The following is a 14,016-nucleotide window of genomic DNA, read 5'->3' as shown; positions in this document are numbered from 1 at the left end:
CTTTTTCTCACACCACGTCGATACGCATGCGCACAATCCGTAGGTCGCGGACTCTTTCTCTCCCTGCTCTTTCCTGCTCTCTCTGTCTCGTCTCCTGCAACTGCTCGCAACGTTGCACGTATCTGTGAAAGAGCTGCGTCTCTCGTGTCTATCAGGACTGTAAGTATATCATCGCCCCGGGGAATTTAATCCCCACAATAAAAAATTCATCGCCGGGAGCCTCGAGATTCGCAAAACAGTCCGAGTAGGGTATCGAGCGCAAAAGGGAAGCTAGTCGAGAAATAGGTTCTCGGTCTCATTTCGGGAAACCGGCATGAAATCGCGATTACAATGTCGTCTGCCGTGGTGTGACGCATTTTTCGGTCAAACGTCAAGCGGGATTGGATTTTTCGAGAGAAATCGCGTTATCGGATGAATAGAGGCTGGTTTCTTGACATGCGGCGATGTCTAAAGCGACTTCTAAGTTAGAATCCTGAACGATTGTGGCATATCGGTTGGTCGAGCTTATGTAATACTTGCGAGACAGGTCAATACTATTCCATTCGTACGTGCATTGCGGCTCATACCTCGTGATCGTATCACCGTGGATTTGTTTGCGTTAGACTCTTGATAGTAACTTTCTTTTTATGATTTAGAAAAAGCCTCCTCTTTCTGCAGACCTGCATCGTGGCATGTTTCAATTCTCCCACATGTAAATATTTTGCTTCAATACTTGAGTGGAATAATACATGTATATGTAAGCCATATAGAATAGAGTACGTTGCTGGAATATGTATCTGATTAAATTTAGCTTGCTGTTTTATTATGGTTATCTATATCGAGCTCTCTGTCCTTTTCCAATCAGTTCTGGGCAGATATATTCATCAGTAGAGACAATGGCTGCGTTCAGCAGAATGTTTATTTTGTAACTGTTGGAAATTTTCTTCGCGCTAATTGAATTATGCTTTTAAATGAAGATCCTATCTCAGCAGAGAATCATAAAACGGTCGCAAAACTGTTGTGTTCTGCTGAACACAGCCAATAGCTGGTCATTAAACAGATATTTTTATGGCATTGCAGAACATGGCTCCTCCGACATACAACGACCTAGGAAAGAGTGCCCGTGATGTATTTGGTCAAGGCTATCACTTTGGTCTGTTTAAACTGGACGTAAAGACTAAGACTAACTCTGATGTAGAGTTCTGTTGTGGCGGTGTGTCCAATCAAGACACCGGAAAGGTGTTTGGTAACTTGGAAACTAAATACAAGTTCAAGGAATATGGATTAACGTTTAGTGAAAAGTGGAATACTGACAATACTCTTGGGACCGAAGTCACCCTTGCCAATAAGTTACTCAATGGTCTCACAGTTGGCTACAGCTGTACTTTCTCCCCACAAACTGGGTAAGATATCTTTGAAAGTATCAAAAATTCAAATGGTATTATGATTTGTAATATTTGGATCTTTCATTTTTCTTCTGATATTTGCAGTTCCAAAACCGGAAAACTGAAGACTACTTACAAACATGAAAATGTATCTGCGACTGCTGACTTTGATCTTAGTTTGTCTGCTGGACCTTTAATTTATGCCTCAGCTGTCGTGGGTTATCAAGGTAAATTTTAATATCAGATCCCTTAATAACGTTAAAGTTTGATAATATTAATCAATTTTATTCTTCGACATAAAATTCTTGAAAAAAGAAACTTTTAGATCTTTAATCTTCTATGTGCCTGTTCCTTTGTCCCAAACACATATTTCCTTGTTTTGAATAAATGGAATGCTTTATGAATAAAGAAGTAAGCCTGTCATTTGATGAATGTTAATTGTGTTATCTAAAAGTGTTTAAATTGATATATTGTTGCATTTTGCAGGATGGTTGGGTGGTTATCAGGCATCCTTTGACTCACAGAGAAACAAACTCACAAGAAATAATTTTGCTCTTGGATTTACTGCTTCTGATTTTACCCTTCATAGCGCCGTGTAAGTATATAATCACAAAAATGTGATACTGTAAGACATTTATCGATTTTATTAACATTTAAACATGATATTTAATATATTTTAGTGATAATGGTCGTGAGTTTAATAGCTCGATTTATCATAAAATAAAACCGGATTTGGAAGGAGCAATCAATTTGGCATACAATTCCACTAATAATGTAACACAATTTGGTATTGGCGCCAAGTATAATCTTGATAATGATGCTAACCTTAGAGCCAAAGTGAATTCTAATCTTCAAATAGGTTTGGGATATCAACAGAAATTGCGGAATGGTAATTATTTAAAAAATATTTTTGTTAAAAAGATTATTAGAAAAAGACATCGCAAAATCTTCATAAGTGCAAAATGCAACGTGAATCCGTTATAAATAATTTTATTTATAAATTGAAAATTTTTAACATGTCACAATACATAAGTATGATACACAATACATAATGAGAAAAAGTATGTTTTTTTGTTCAAGATATTAGCAAAATATCTATCTATTAATAACTTGTACTCTGAGAGTCACACTAAATGGAGAATAAACTTTTGGCAGAGTGACAACTTCACAATTGCTATAATAATAATTTTTGCAATATACAGTTATGAAGTTAAATAAGGATTCTTGACAATTATTAAGTCTATTAAGTTAATAAATCTTTCCACAAAAAAGCATATACATTAGTATTGATATATTAATAAATGTCGCTAAATAATTGAATATTTACAGGTGTAACTTTGACACTTTCTACAAACATTGATGGAAAGAACTTCGGTTCTGGTGGCCACAAATATGGCGTCGCATTAGATCTTCAGGCTTAAATATGTATCTTATAAAGTAATGCTTATTACTTAAAAAAAAAAGCAAAAATTTATCCCATAAATATTTTATGACCTTCGTGTCATAAAAAAACCAGCGTGACAGTACATGCTTCAAATAAAGTATTATCAATAATATGTAGATAGGTTGATCCTTGAATAGATTCCACAAAATATCATCATTTGAGATTAGTTGACAAACACGTTAGTTTATATTATACACAATTATGACCATGAATCAGCAATTTCTTATAAACAATATGAAATCGCAATTACGCATACAAGTTTGTACTGTTAGTCGTACTGGAGTTCTACATGCAATTTTTTTGTTAGTCCTGTTAAAATCCTTTTTATCAAAATCGAAAGTTACGTTGAAGTACATACATTATTCTATATAATGTAAAGCGGAGCGAAAAAAAAGGCAATAGTAAAAACCACATAAAAATATAATAGATAAAAAAAAAGATATTTATGACATGAACAATTTTCTTTGCTTGCTTTGCACACAGTAAATATATTAAGAATATTTTTATATTATCCTTTATATTTATCACATTTATATGTGAAAAATATAATTTTTAAACAATATAAAATATTTTTATGAAATGTTTATTATTTTAATCAGATATCTAACTTTGTAAATCACTAATCTTATCTCTTGCTGGATAGGACCAGATTAGAACGTATGACGTACATATTTTATGCAATCAAATATTAGTAACAATGTGATTGATTATGAATGTATGCAATTTTTTGTTTGATATTATCATGTACTAATATAAAAATGTGATGCCTTCTCTAATTCATATAAATAATGCAATTATGCATTACTTGTATAGATTATAATTAGAAAATGTTCATGCCATTCTCTTGTTGTAAGGAACATCTAATCCTTGTTAAGAAATACTGCCAGTTTGGCTAAATTATGATATCCTTAGATTAACCAAAGTGTACTCCTTTACAAAACTTTCATTTATAGTCACATATAAATATTAAATGATAATGATCATATTTTCAAAAGACACAAGTGCATATATGTATTGCATATATAATTCCACTGCTTTATTTTATATAGAAAATAATAATTGTTTGTGAGATAAAAGGCTTTTATTCTCTTTGATAATTATTACCAATTATGTATGGGTTGAGTAAAGAATGTTTTACGAAGTACGAATGTGATTTATTTACAAGAAGAACTTACATTGTTTTTTTTTCATCTACAATGATTTTATCTAAATCGACTGCAAATAAACAACCTTTTAACATTTCCTTTGAGTAAATTTGTATTATGTGTGTGATGAAATTATATCAATTTTTTAGTTTTTTAGTTACATTTTTAGTTACAAAAAATTGGTAAAATTTTTGCAGCATTAAAGATGTAATATACATTTAACATATTTCAAATACACAATTCTAAAAACAATATAGATATACTTTTGGGACGAAAGATTTTATTTAAAAATCAAATTTAATGAATGATGTGCCTCAGACGATATTAGTGTTTCAACAATGAGCTATATAAATATTTACTATTTTGGCTGGCTGTGTATCGTGTACATATTGTAAATGATTCCCGTATTCCTCATTTGACATTTCTGTGTTAAACAAAATCTATATTAATGTACCATCTGATCGTCCATTGCTTTAGCGATCCATTCTGGCTCTGTTTGAGCTATTTTCTCGATTATTTGATTCACTTGATAACATAGCGATTGTATTTGTTTGTCCCATGTCGGTAAGGTCTCACGTGCTGTGGGAAAAGACATTAAATTCTAATACTATATAAAGAGCAATACATATATTAAAGTTCAAGAATTTAAAGTAACTTACTTTCAAAATGTACTATGGAATCAATTTGATCTATATATCCATTCATTCTGCCTTCAGTAATCATTTGGCTAGCAATTTTTTCCGCTTTAGTAGGTGGAATATCCAATAATGCACCTAATTCTTCGAAGGAAATGTTGTTGTATAATTTACTAGCAGATAATAAATTATGCTCGATAACAGCACGGTCGAGTATAGTGGATCCTAATCCGTCGATAGTACATGCCTTCTGATGAGGTTGCAATAATGCTTCAAATTCCTGCAGTTCAGAGCGCCGAATGATACGATCCAAATACATTTTCTCAAGAATTGAGTAAGCGGGAAGTTGTTGGCAGCGTTCATCTTTGAACAATGTGGCCAACATCCGACTTCTTTGTTGTCCTGTAAAAAGATTAATGTGAACAACAGTCCAAAGAATAAAACATGTGCAATGTTGATTAATTACTTGCCTGCAGAAGCCAATACTGTGCAAATCAATGCATTTCTAAGAGCAGTCATACGTTCATCTTCATGAATAATGGACCTATATGATAACTCATTGTACCTCTGAGCTGCTTCTATAAATTTTCTTCTATAATCTAATACTCTTGCATAGCATACTTTGTAATAGATTTGTAACTGTTCATTTTTAGATTCGGCCTACGGAACGATAAAAAAGTTAAATAACTGAAACATAAGAAAGTAAGTTTAAAGAAACTATACCTGTAAAAGTGATGCTCGATTGATGAACGCTTCAGCCTGTACTGGATCATCATCTTCCAAATATAATCTAGCAATTTTAAGATAAGTCTCGAGTTTGTAATCAACAGTATACTGCCTAAAACGATATTGATTATATAAAATTAATTTCATTAATATCACAAACAACAAGATTTGACATATGTATATATTACTTTTGCCCCGTTTCTAGTGGTATGCCAACTAAAACATTTGCAGCTTCCCGCCAGTTCTGATTACGTTCATAAATATCAGCTAAATGTTGTCTTATGCTAGCTACTTGTTCTTCAAAGGAAATCACACGTGGTTGAACCTACGTAAACAGCATATTATTTTAATCGAAGTATACTTTAATATATAATTACGTTCATTTTTATCACAATCAAGCAAAGAGATTTATTTACCTTGTCCAGTGTATAATGTGAAACAGCTTTTGATATCTCATCAGGCAAAAACAATAAACGACTACTGACATCAGTCAACACTTGTCTTGAAATAACCAAGCTCACGTTTTCGTTCACAACTATAATAAAAATTTATCTAAGTTGTAAAATGTATCTACAAGTTGTATCATTCTGAATGTGGAATATATGTATTGACATGCAAAATATAATACATCAATTATATGCATTGTGATGTTAAACTATGATGATTATTCTAATTGTATCCTGTGTATATTAAAAATAATTACATTATTATTACATGAATACTTTAACATTATATTACCTTAAGATAAAACAATATTAAATTGTTATTATAGATATACTTTGCAATCATAATATTCTCTCATGTGTCGATTTTTTAAACTCCAATCAGTCGAAAATAAATTTTGTTAAATGTTTGTTACAAATTTTGTTAACAAAAGGAACCAAAAATTATTTATACAAATTTTATATTCAATAATATCAGCAAATTGGTGGTATTCAACAAAGAATTCAACAAAGAATGCTTTCTATTTAATGACATAAATCGACAAACATCATTTTATCCAAAGATTATGATGTATACAAAAATTTAAACAATATAAGGTAAGCTGTTTAAAATTGATTTGTTTATTGCTTAAGTTTTTGTATATATTTGTTATTGTATTAAGTTTTGTGTATCATAGCCTTTAACATTTTATGAATAACAAAGAATAAAAACATACTGTTGAGAAATTGTTGACAAAAACCATATAAAGCATGCTACAATTTGATAGCAAATTGATAATAAGAATCGACTATGTTTAGCTTTGTCAACAAAGTGCTCTCACATTGCATCTGCAAATTTTATCGACAAGGCACAAGTTTAATATAGACATAGTTGATGCCAATTTGCTGAAATTTTTGATCGAATTTGCCAACAATTTGTTGGCAAATTGCTAATATTTGACTGGCTGAGGATCATTCTGGAAGCTTTATAATCCTCTTATAACCTGTCTGCGGTGTGTCAAATCCCGCAATGTTTCGGAATATTTTATAGATTCCGCTTGATGTTTCTTTTGTATCTGCGAGTGTGAAGTGCCAGTGGGATAAAAATAACGTACTTGCTTCGATGAAAGTCTTCAGAGCATCTACTAGCTCCTCGCCGGAAGACAATAATATCGAGTCCAGGGTTGCGCGGTATCTAAACAGAAAACAGTTCGCCGTGAGTATACAATTGGATTGAAGCTTAATTACACTCGACGCACATACTTCTCGGCCTGGTCTTTGTGGGAACCGCCGGAATGCGCCAAATTACTGAGTTGTTGACGCACGTAAGCCACCGTCACCACCATCTTCTCTCGCGATAATTTCACTTGCCACTGCTGCTGCTGCTGACTTCTTGTATAGAGAAAGGCTCCGAGAGATGTTCACGGAATACGGACATATTCGCGTTTCAGGCTTTCGTTTATCAGCGCCACAATGTATAAAGGTACTACTTAGTTGACGATATTTTTGAGGGATAACGTGCTAAATGCTTTTGGTTTCGTTCTGTACTACATCAACAAAGTAGATATCGATAATAATACCGTATATTTATTTTTGAAAAAAGCATTAAGTATAAATTACATAATAATTAATTAATCATGGGAAGAATTTGTCTATAAAATATTCCTAATACGGGGAAAACCTATTGTTGTTCATATTGATTATTTATTATTATATTTAACAATTATATATTATGCGTTTTAAATATATGTTTATTCGAAATTTAATAAGAACTTTTCATAAATAATTAGTTCTTTAATTTTTAAATTATTATTTTTAGACGTGCAATATTACATCATTAACCCTCGATGATCACATTTCGTGAAAATTACGTAATAATCACACGGGATCGACATAACCCCAACACGTTTAAATGGCTCAGTTTTATTTTCATAGGTATAGAGTCAAAAAAAAATTAGGGACATTCTTTGGACCTTAAAATATGTATTCGCATTGGTTTTTTGCCGAATTAATAATTTTAAAATAGTAAAAAAAATTCATGAATGAAAATCTACGTGAAATGTGACTTTTTTCATTAAAAAGCTTATAACTTTTTATTTTTTAATATTTTTGCATAAAATTTTAGGAATAAAGTCTTCAGATGCTGCACTTCGATAAAAAAATTATTGCAATAGCGGGCGTTTCGAAAAAGGTATTTATTTTCAAGATTGATTGGAGTAAATTAAAAAAAAAAATCAAGCACATTGTTCAATAAAAGTACGTTTATTCTGGTGTTAAATCAATCGTATATAATATTATTCATTAACAACATACATTTTATAAGATAATAAAATAATCTGATGAAAAAAGTACTGTAAGATCATAAAAATAACACTAACCTTGGCCCGCACAGTCGTTGCGTAGATATGCACGATGATCGTCGCACATGGGACGATCGGAACTTGGGCATTGTTCCAGTTTTTTTGTCTTTTTTTCTTTTACATAGGCCACATCGATGTCTTTTCTCAAATTTTGGTCGTTCATTGTTAATTTATTCCCCCTGTCTGTTTTTAAAATACCAGCGATAGCTAACTTCAAATCAGTACGTATAGTAGGCATCAAATAGCGTTCTTGTAAGATTGAAGTTACTAGATGCAAACTCAACTGTTCAAGCAATCATGAGCACTTTAATGTTTTTTCTTCCCTTATCATATTTACATTATAAAAGAATCCTAGCGTAAACTTCTGCTTGATCAAGCATTCCGAAAAAGATTCGTAGAAGCCATCTGTTCGTCTTTCTGCTTACTGTATATGTGTGGTATAACTTGTCAAAACAGTCAGTTCCATCTTTTGTTTTATTATAATGTCTAATTATTTCTGGCTTGCCATCAACGATATTTAGAATTAGAGAAAGTAGATGCAATCAGAACTATTTTTTTTGGCGTATGCGATAACAATGTTATATTGGATGTGAAGAAATGTTATGAAGAAAAGCAAAACTTTGTATTTGGTGGTTCTTTATCAGCTACTTTCATTTCTGCTGGAATCTTTCTTTTGTTTTTTCTTAAAGTACCAGTAATAGTCATATTGAATTCGGGTTCAAGCATTCGCTCCATTAAGGGAATATTAATAAACCAATTATCGATAGTTTAGTTTTGTCACTTCTCTAAAGAAGAATTAGAGTTAAATGTCATTAAACATATTATATTATTTTAACATAAAATAATATATATTTTAAAAACTTTTAAAGTAAATTTATTTAAAAGTAATTTAAAACAAAAAATGAAATTTGAAATTCTTTTACACACAAATAAAAATATTTACACACAATTTTGCATGGATAACAATTTAAAAAGTAATGCTAAGCAAGCAAGGTAACAATAAAAATTATAAATTTAATATATTTTCGTAATAAATCATTTAATTTTGATCTGTACATCCATTCATTCTGCCTTCAGTAATCATTTAGCTAGCAATTTTTTCCGCTTTAATAGGTGAAATATCCAATAATGCATCTAACTCTTATATCAGGATGACGTATAATTATCACGATTCAAGACCATGCAATTGCCGAGTGACTGATCTCATTCACCTGTAATAAATTTATTTATTCATTTATGTATTATATACCTAATACATTTGCACAAGGTACTCAGTATGTCTCGGCTAGCTCTCTATTATATTTTTCGAATAAAAATAATTAAACAATATAATATATTAAAAACAATAAATATTTTTATTATGATGGAGCGTCTATTCCGCATCTTTGCACGTTTTGTGTTCCAGGCATACATCATAACAACACTTTTCCTCTTCGTCGCATTCATGATCGCTGTCGCAATGTTTAGGCGGCTTGTACCACTTGTAAGTCCTGGGACAGTGGGCTCTTAAGGGCGGACAATGCTTTTTTGGCTTCCACTTCGTCATGAACTCATGCCAAGGATGTTCAATGTGCGGCTCAGCGGCGATGCCAAGCCAAAGCCAGGGGAAAAAAAACGAATGCCAACTGTGTGAATGTTCCGACTCGGACTCCGATTCACCTTTCCCATTTGGGCAGCAGTAATATCGATGATTGCCCATTTTGCACCAATATTTGCATGATCTCAAGTAGGCTTTTGTTAGAATGACGAATAATAATAGAAGGCACAACGAGTTTCCACGCATGTCGAAGTGTTTGTGAAAGCGATGAAAATACGTCGCTTATGTGATTGTCAATTATTTTATCTGGCCTCGCTCTTAATTTTGGCTTAAAAAAATGAACAATAATAAGTGAAAATTAATCAACAAGTGAAAAAAAGTCAGTCAAAGCTGATATGTGTGTGTTGCTTAATTAAAAATAATTTCAATATTTCTGCATGAACTGGAAATTAGATAAGATTACTTATCTAAATTAAATAAGATTCATGCAAAAATATTATTAGACATTAACACCTGCTTTGATCGAATATAATCTTCTTTGCTTATTTTTGTGTAAAAAAAGAATATTAATTATTTAAAACATAATAATAATAATCATAATAATAATAACGAGCAAAAATACGTTTTTCATATTAGGAATATTTTATAAACAAATGAGGTTAATTAAATATAATTTATATTCAATGCTTTTTTGTTCAGAAATGAAACGGTGATAGCATTGAAAATTGCAGTAATTACGGATTGCAGTAATAACGGATTAAAACTTTTTTTATTATACAAGACCGATTTTGTATTTTATCGCAAGAAACTGTAGAAATGTTTTCAGATTTTTCTTCCAAGATTTGCACTTACTTGTGACGGTCCAAGATTCAAGCTTTGTACTTATTCGACGGTCTACGATTTAACCGACAGCTTCTCGTTTAGCGTATCTTATACGTGAGGAAGGAACATGCCCCTACCTGGCGAAAAGGATTGTAAATCTGCGGCATCTCTAATATGCGTCCATCATCGATAATGAGCGAAGCACATTTGTTCGTGCTTGATTTCACATGTCAGTTTTGTAAAGTAAGTCTCGCTTCCGATGACTACTCGATGGAAAAACATTGAGAAATGTCAGAAACAAAGGACACGTCATATTCGCATTAAAATGGTCAGGGCCGAATCTACAAAGCGAACAAAGCGATTTTATTAACGTTTTCGGCCCGACCGGAAATTTGCACCAACCTGGGTTGGATTAATGATGTTTCATGCTCTCCTATTGACAGTGATAGATGTAACGTCAATTAATATGTAGAGCATTAATCCAACTCAGGTGCAAATTCGATTGGGTCAAAAAAGTTAAGTTTTAACTCTAATGTCATAATAACTAAATAATAACTTCTTAAAATTTAGTCATTTATTTATACCTCTGATTCTTCATATTCCCTTGAAATCGGATCGATTGCAAGCAGATCAGAGATAAAACAAAATTCCCATATTTTTTACATTTATTTGATGAACGAAATTTTAAGTATTTTGCGTGTTTAACGATAATTAAGAGTAAATTAGCACAATCCTCCATGTTTTGTTAATCAATGGATCGTATATATGCGACCCTGAAAAACAACAAGATTGTACGAGCACGAAAATTTTTCTTTCGTGATATTTCCTAGAGAAGCCGCCTGTGGGATGTCAACATAATCACCGGCTACGATCTACTTCATGCTAAGGAATCATATTGTTTTTCCGACATTCGCTCGTTACGAAGTGACACAAGATAAAAACGTGCCTGCCGCGAAATGGGATGGACGGTACTCCATGCGGGATTCAAAGCCCGGTGAGATTTATGTCAATTCCTCAATTCCTAACGCTGCGGTTACGTGAGTATAGTGAACAGTGAGAAGAAGTACCTTTTTATCCGTTTTCCTTTAATGTAACTTTAATCTTTATTCAACTTACTCTTTCTGATTTTAAGAAAAAGACCTTAGCCCGATTCCATAAATGTAAGATTTACTTTAATCTCGGTTTAACTTACTACTTATCTTTTTCTAATTATTATAATTAGAAATATAAAAAAGCCGTAGTAAGATTCCTTATAATAAAATAATATAAATAATGATAATTAAATCAGGACAAGTAGGAATACCGCGTTGTAATAGGTGCGCTTAAATTACTACCAAACCTCAGTCTACTTGAATATATTTTCATCGTGAGTACTTTGATTAATTGTCAACATTGTCATGCTGAAGAAGGTTAGAATTTAGCCAAAACGTACATATATACACAGATGAAAATACCATTATTTATGGTAACCGACGCCGATCGTCGGTTTTGCATATGAATAAATAAGTGATGGATTGTGAGTGTTCGTTTTGTGGGATATATATGTGATGGTGCTTACGGAAACATTTTGCCCATAATAACAACGACAAACGATCGAGGATAAAGAAAGGGCGAAATGAGGGCGACAAGAGTGACTGAGAGAAGAGTAGTCGCGAAAATTCAGGGAACGGGAAGAAGCATCGGAATTGTTCATCGGTAAGTGTTTCAACAGTAACATTATGCTCGAATTTTATTCCTTCGAAAATCGCTGCAAGTATATGTATAATATACATATATTCTTATATACATATATCATCCAATCCTGTGAAACTTAGTCGCTCCGGACGGCGAAGCTTGACATGCTTTACCTAATACAAATATATTCGAAAATGTTTGGTACACGAAATACTTACGGAAAACATAGGTATTATAGGCAAAGCATTTGCAGTCATACGTAAGTTTTATTAGTAGATTTGCAATTATCTTATGATTATTCCGATCAATTTGGATATATAATTCATATTTTGTGACATTATATTTATGATTGAAAAAAAACGTTGCATGAGAAGTCAGACATAATATAATAATATACATTGTATATTGTATTATAACATGTATAATTATTAAGTATCCCAGAGGTATCCCAAAGTATCCCAGAATAACCACCAAATATTTCGAATGCTAGTAGAGCGGATTAAATTCGAGTCCTATCACTTTGCAATTTTTGTTATAGTTAACAAGATATTAATTATTAAAAATTACTGAATATTTGACTTCAATATATAATTTATTCAAGTGCTATTAACTTGATTTTTTAGTATTGTATTTTCTTATTGGCAACTATTTTCATCAACATGAGAAAATGCAATACTAAAAAATTCTGAAAAAATTCTTAGAACTCTATGAGATGAAAATTAACAATTTTTGTCACTTACTGTTTTTCGGTAAAGTTGATAATACTTGAAAAAAAAATTATTGATTAAAAACCAATATTCGGCGATTTTTAGTAATTAATATCTTAACTATTGCGAAAATTTCAAAATATGATTCGATTCAGTTTAGTCCACTCTACCAGCACATGAAACATTTGGCGGACATTCTGGAACACCCTGTATATTACTAGTTTTTATATACATATGTATAAATTAGAATATTCTATTTAACTGGATAAGAGTAATTTTTGTGAAAGCATTTTGATTTTCTTTTACTGTCCATTTATTTACTTATTTTGTTTGTTTTACTAATTATTATTTGTAGCACAATTTTAGTTTTGCATTAAATATAAAAATGTAAAAAAATTCGTCTAATTAGATATTCCGCTGATCTACATAATGATTTATGATCATGATGATAAATATGCAGCAGCATTTATATATATCTCGCATATAGAAATAATTGAGATATGTTGGGTTTAATTATATAATATACTAGTATAATTGTGTGTGCTGTATTGCAATATATTGAGAGAACATAATACTTACATTGTGCAACAAAATACTATAACATAGTAACAAAATACTATAACATTATTGCGTAAAAATACCAGGTTTGCGGATTAACGCTGTGTTTTTGTCCATTACTGCCTATCTATATAAAGAGAGTTTCCCGAAGGAGCAGTTCAGTATCAGTGCGCTTCTCGATAAAGTGAACGGAAAGATTCACAAAACATTAATAATAGACAAAAACACGGCGATAGTCCAAACCTTCTGGTATCTTTAAAGATAACAGCTGTGAAAGCTTAAAAAGCGTTATTGCGTATGTGTAATATACATATATTATCTGGAGACACTGGTAGTGTCTCGGCGCTAAGCATGGCGCGAGACACGGACGTGCCTCCTTTACGCGAACCGGCGATAGTATATACATACAAATTATACAGAATCTGGTATCTTAAAAAGATACTTCCATCTAGAGAGAAATTAACTTCCATCGTTTTTTCTAAAAACATTTTTGTCTTTAAAATGTTTTTGACTTCAACATCTTGGCCTACTTCTACCATTTTTAAGATGTACAACAATGTTATGTTACGTAAAACATTCTAATATATAACAACCGCGATGGAAAGACTTTTACTTTTTATCC

The 14,016-nt window shown here is 31.7% G+C and overlaps 3 protein-coding genes across 4 annotated transcripts; 1 reads left to right on the top strand and 2 right to left on the bottom strand.

Annotated features, from left to right (window-relative positions):
• The first annotated feature begins 64 nt into the window (after positions 1-64).
• On the top strand, positions 65-2,924 carry LOC108752673 (voltage-dependent anion-selective channel-like). Of its 2 annotated transcripts, none has more exons than XM_018493695.1 (6): positions 65-159; positions 1,060-1,382; positions 1,470-1,591; positions 1,851-1,959; positions 2,045-2,253; positions 2,694-2,924. In XM_018493695.1, the coding sequence occupies exons 2-6, from the start codon at positions 1,063-1,065 to the stop codon at positions 2,783-2,785; spliced, it is 852 nt and encodes a 283-aa protein (XP_018349197.1). In that variant the 5' UTR covers positions 65-159; positions 1,060-1,062; the 3' UTR covers positions 2,786-2,924. The 2 variants fall into 2 exon arrangements, with proteins under 2 accessions (XP_018349197.1, XP_018349196.1); XM_018493694.1 differs by lacking the exon at positions 65-159 and adding an exon at positions 619-691.
• Positions 2,925-4,156: 1,232 nt separating this feature from the next.
• Positions 4,157-7,082, bottom strand: LOC108752429 (COP9 signalosome complex subunit 4). The gene is made up of 8 exons (XM_018493234.1): positions 7,000-7,082; positions 6,852-6,931; positions 5,731-5,849; positions 5,503-5,639; positions 5,312-5,426; positions 5,059-5,248; positions 4,613-4,990; positions 4,157-4,532 (listed from the first exon to the last, which is right to left on the bottom strand). Exons 1-8 carry the CDS (start codon positions 7,080-7,082, stop codon positions 4,399-4,401), a joined length of 1,236 nt encoding a protein of 411 aa, XP_018348736.1. The 3' UTR covers positions 4,157-4,398.
• A 2,328-nt stretch (positions 7,083-9,410) lies between these two features.
• Positions 9,411-10,934, bottom strand: LOC108752430. Its single transcript, XM_018493235.1, has 2 exons — positions 10,486-10,934; positions 9,411-9,961 (listed from the first exon to the last, which is right to left on the bottom strand). The coding sequence occupies exon 2, from the start codon at positions 9,877-9,879 to the stop codon at positions 9,469-9,471; it is 411 nt and encodes a 136-aa protein (XP_018348737.1). The 5' UTR covers positions 9,880-9,961; positions 10,486-10,934; the 3' UTR covers positions 9,411-9,468.
• Positions 10,935-14,016: the final 3,082 nt, after the last annotated feature.

Source organism: Trachymyrmex septentrionalis, unplaced genomic scaffold (genome assembly GCF_001594115.1).
Source record: "Trachymyrmex septentrionalis isolate Tsep2-gDNA-1 unplaced genomic scaffold, Tsep1.0 scaffold60, whole genome shotgun sequence".
Classification (NCBI taxonomy): domain Eukaryota; kingdom Metazoa; phylum Arthropoda; class Insecta; order Hymenoptera; family Formicidae; genus Trachymyrmex; species Trachymyrmex septentrionalis.
This window is presented reverse-complemented; position numbering and strand designations above follow the sequence as displayed.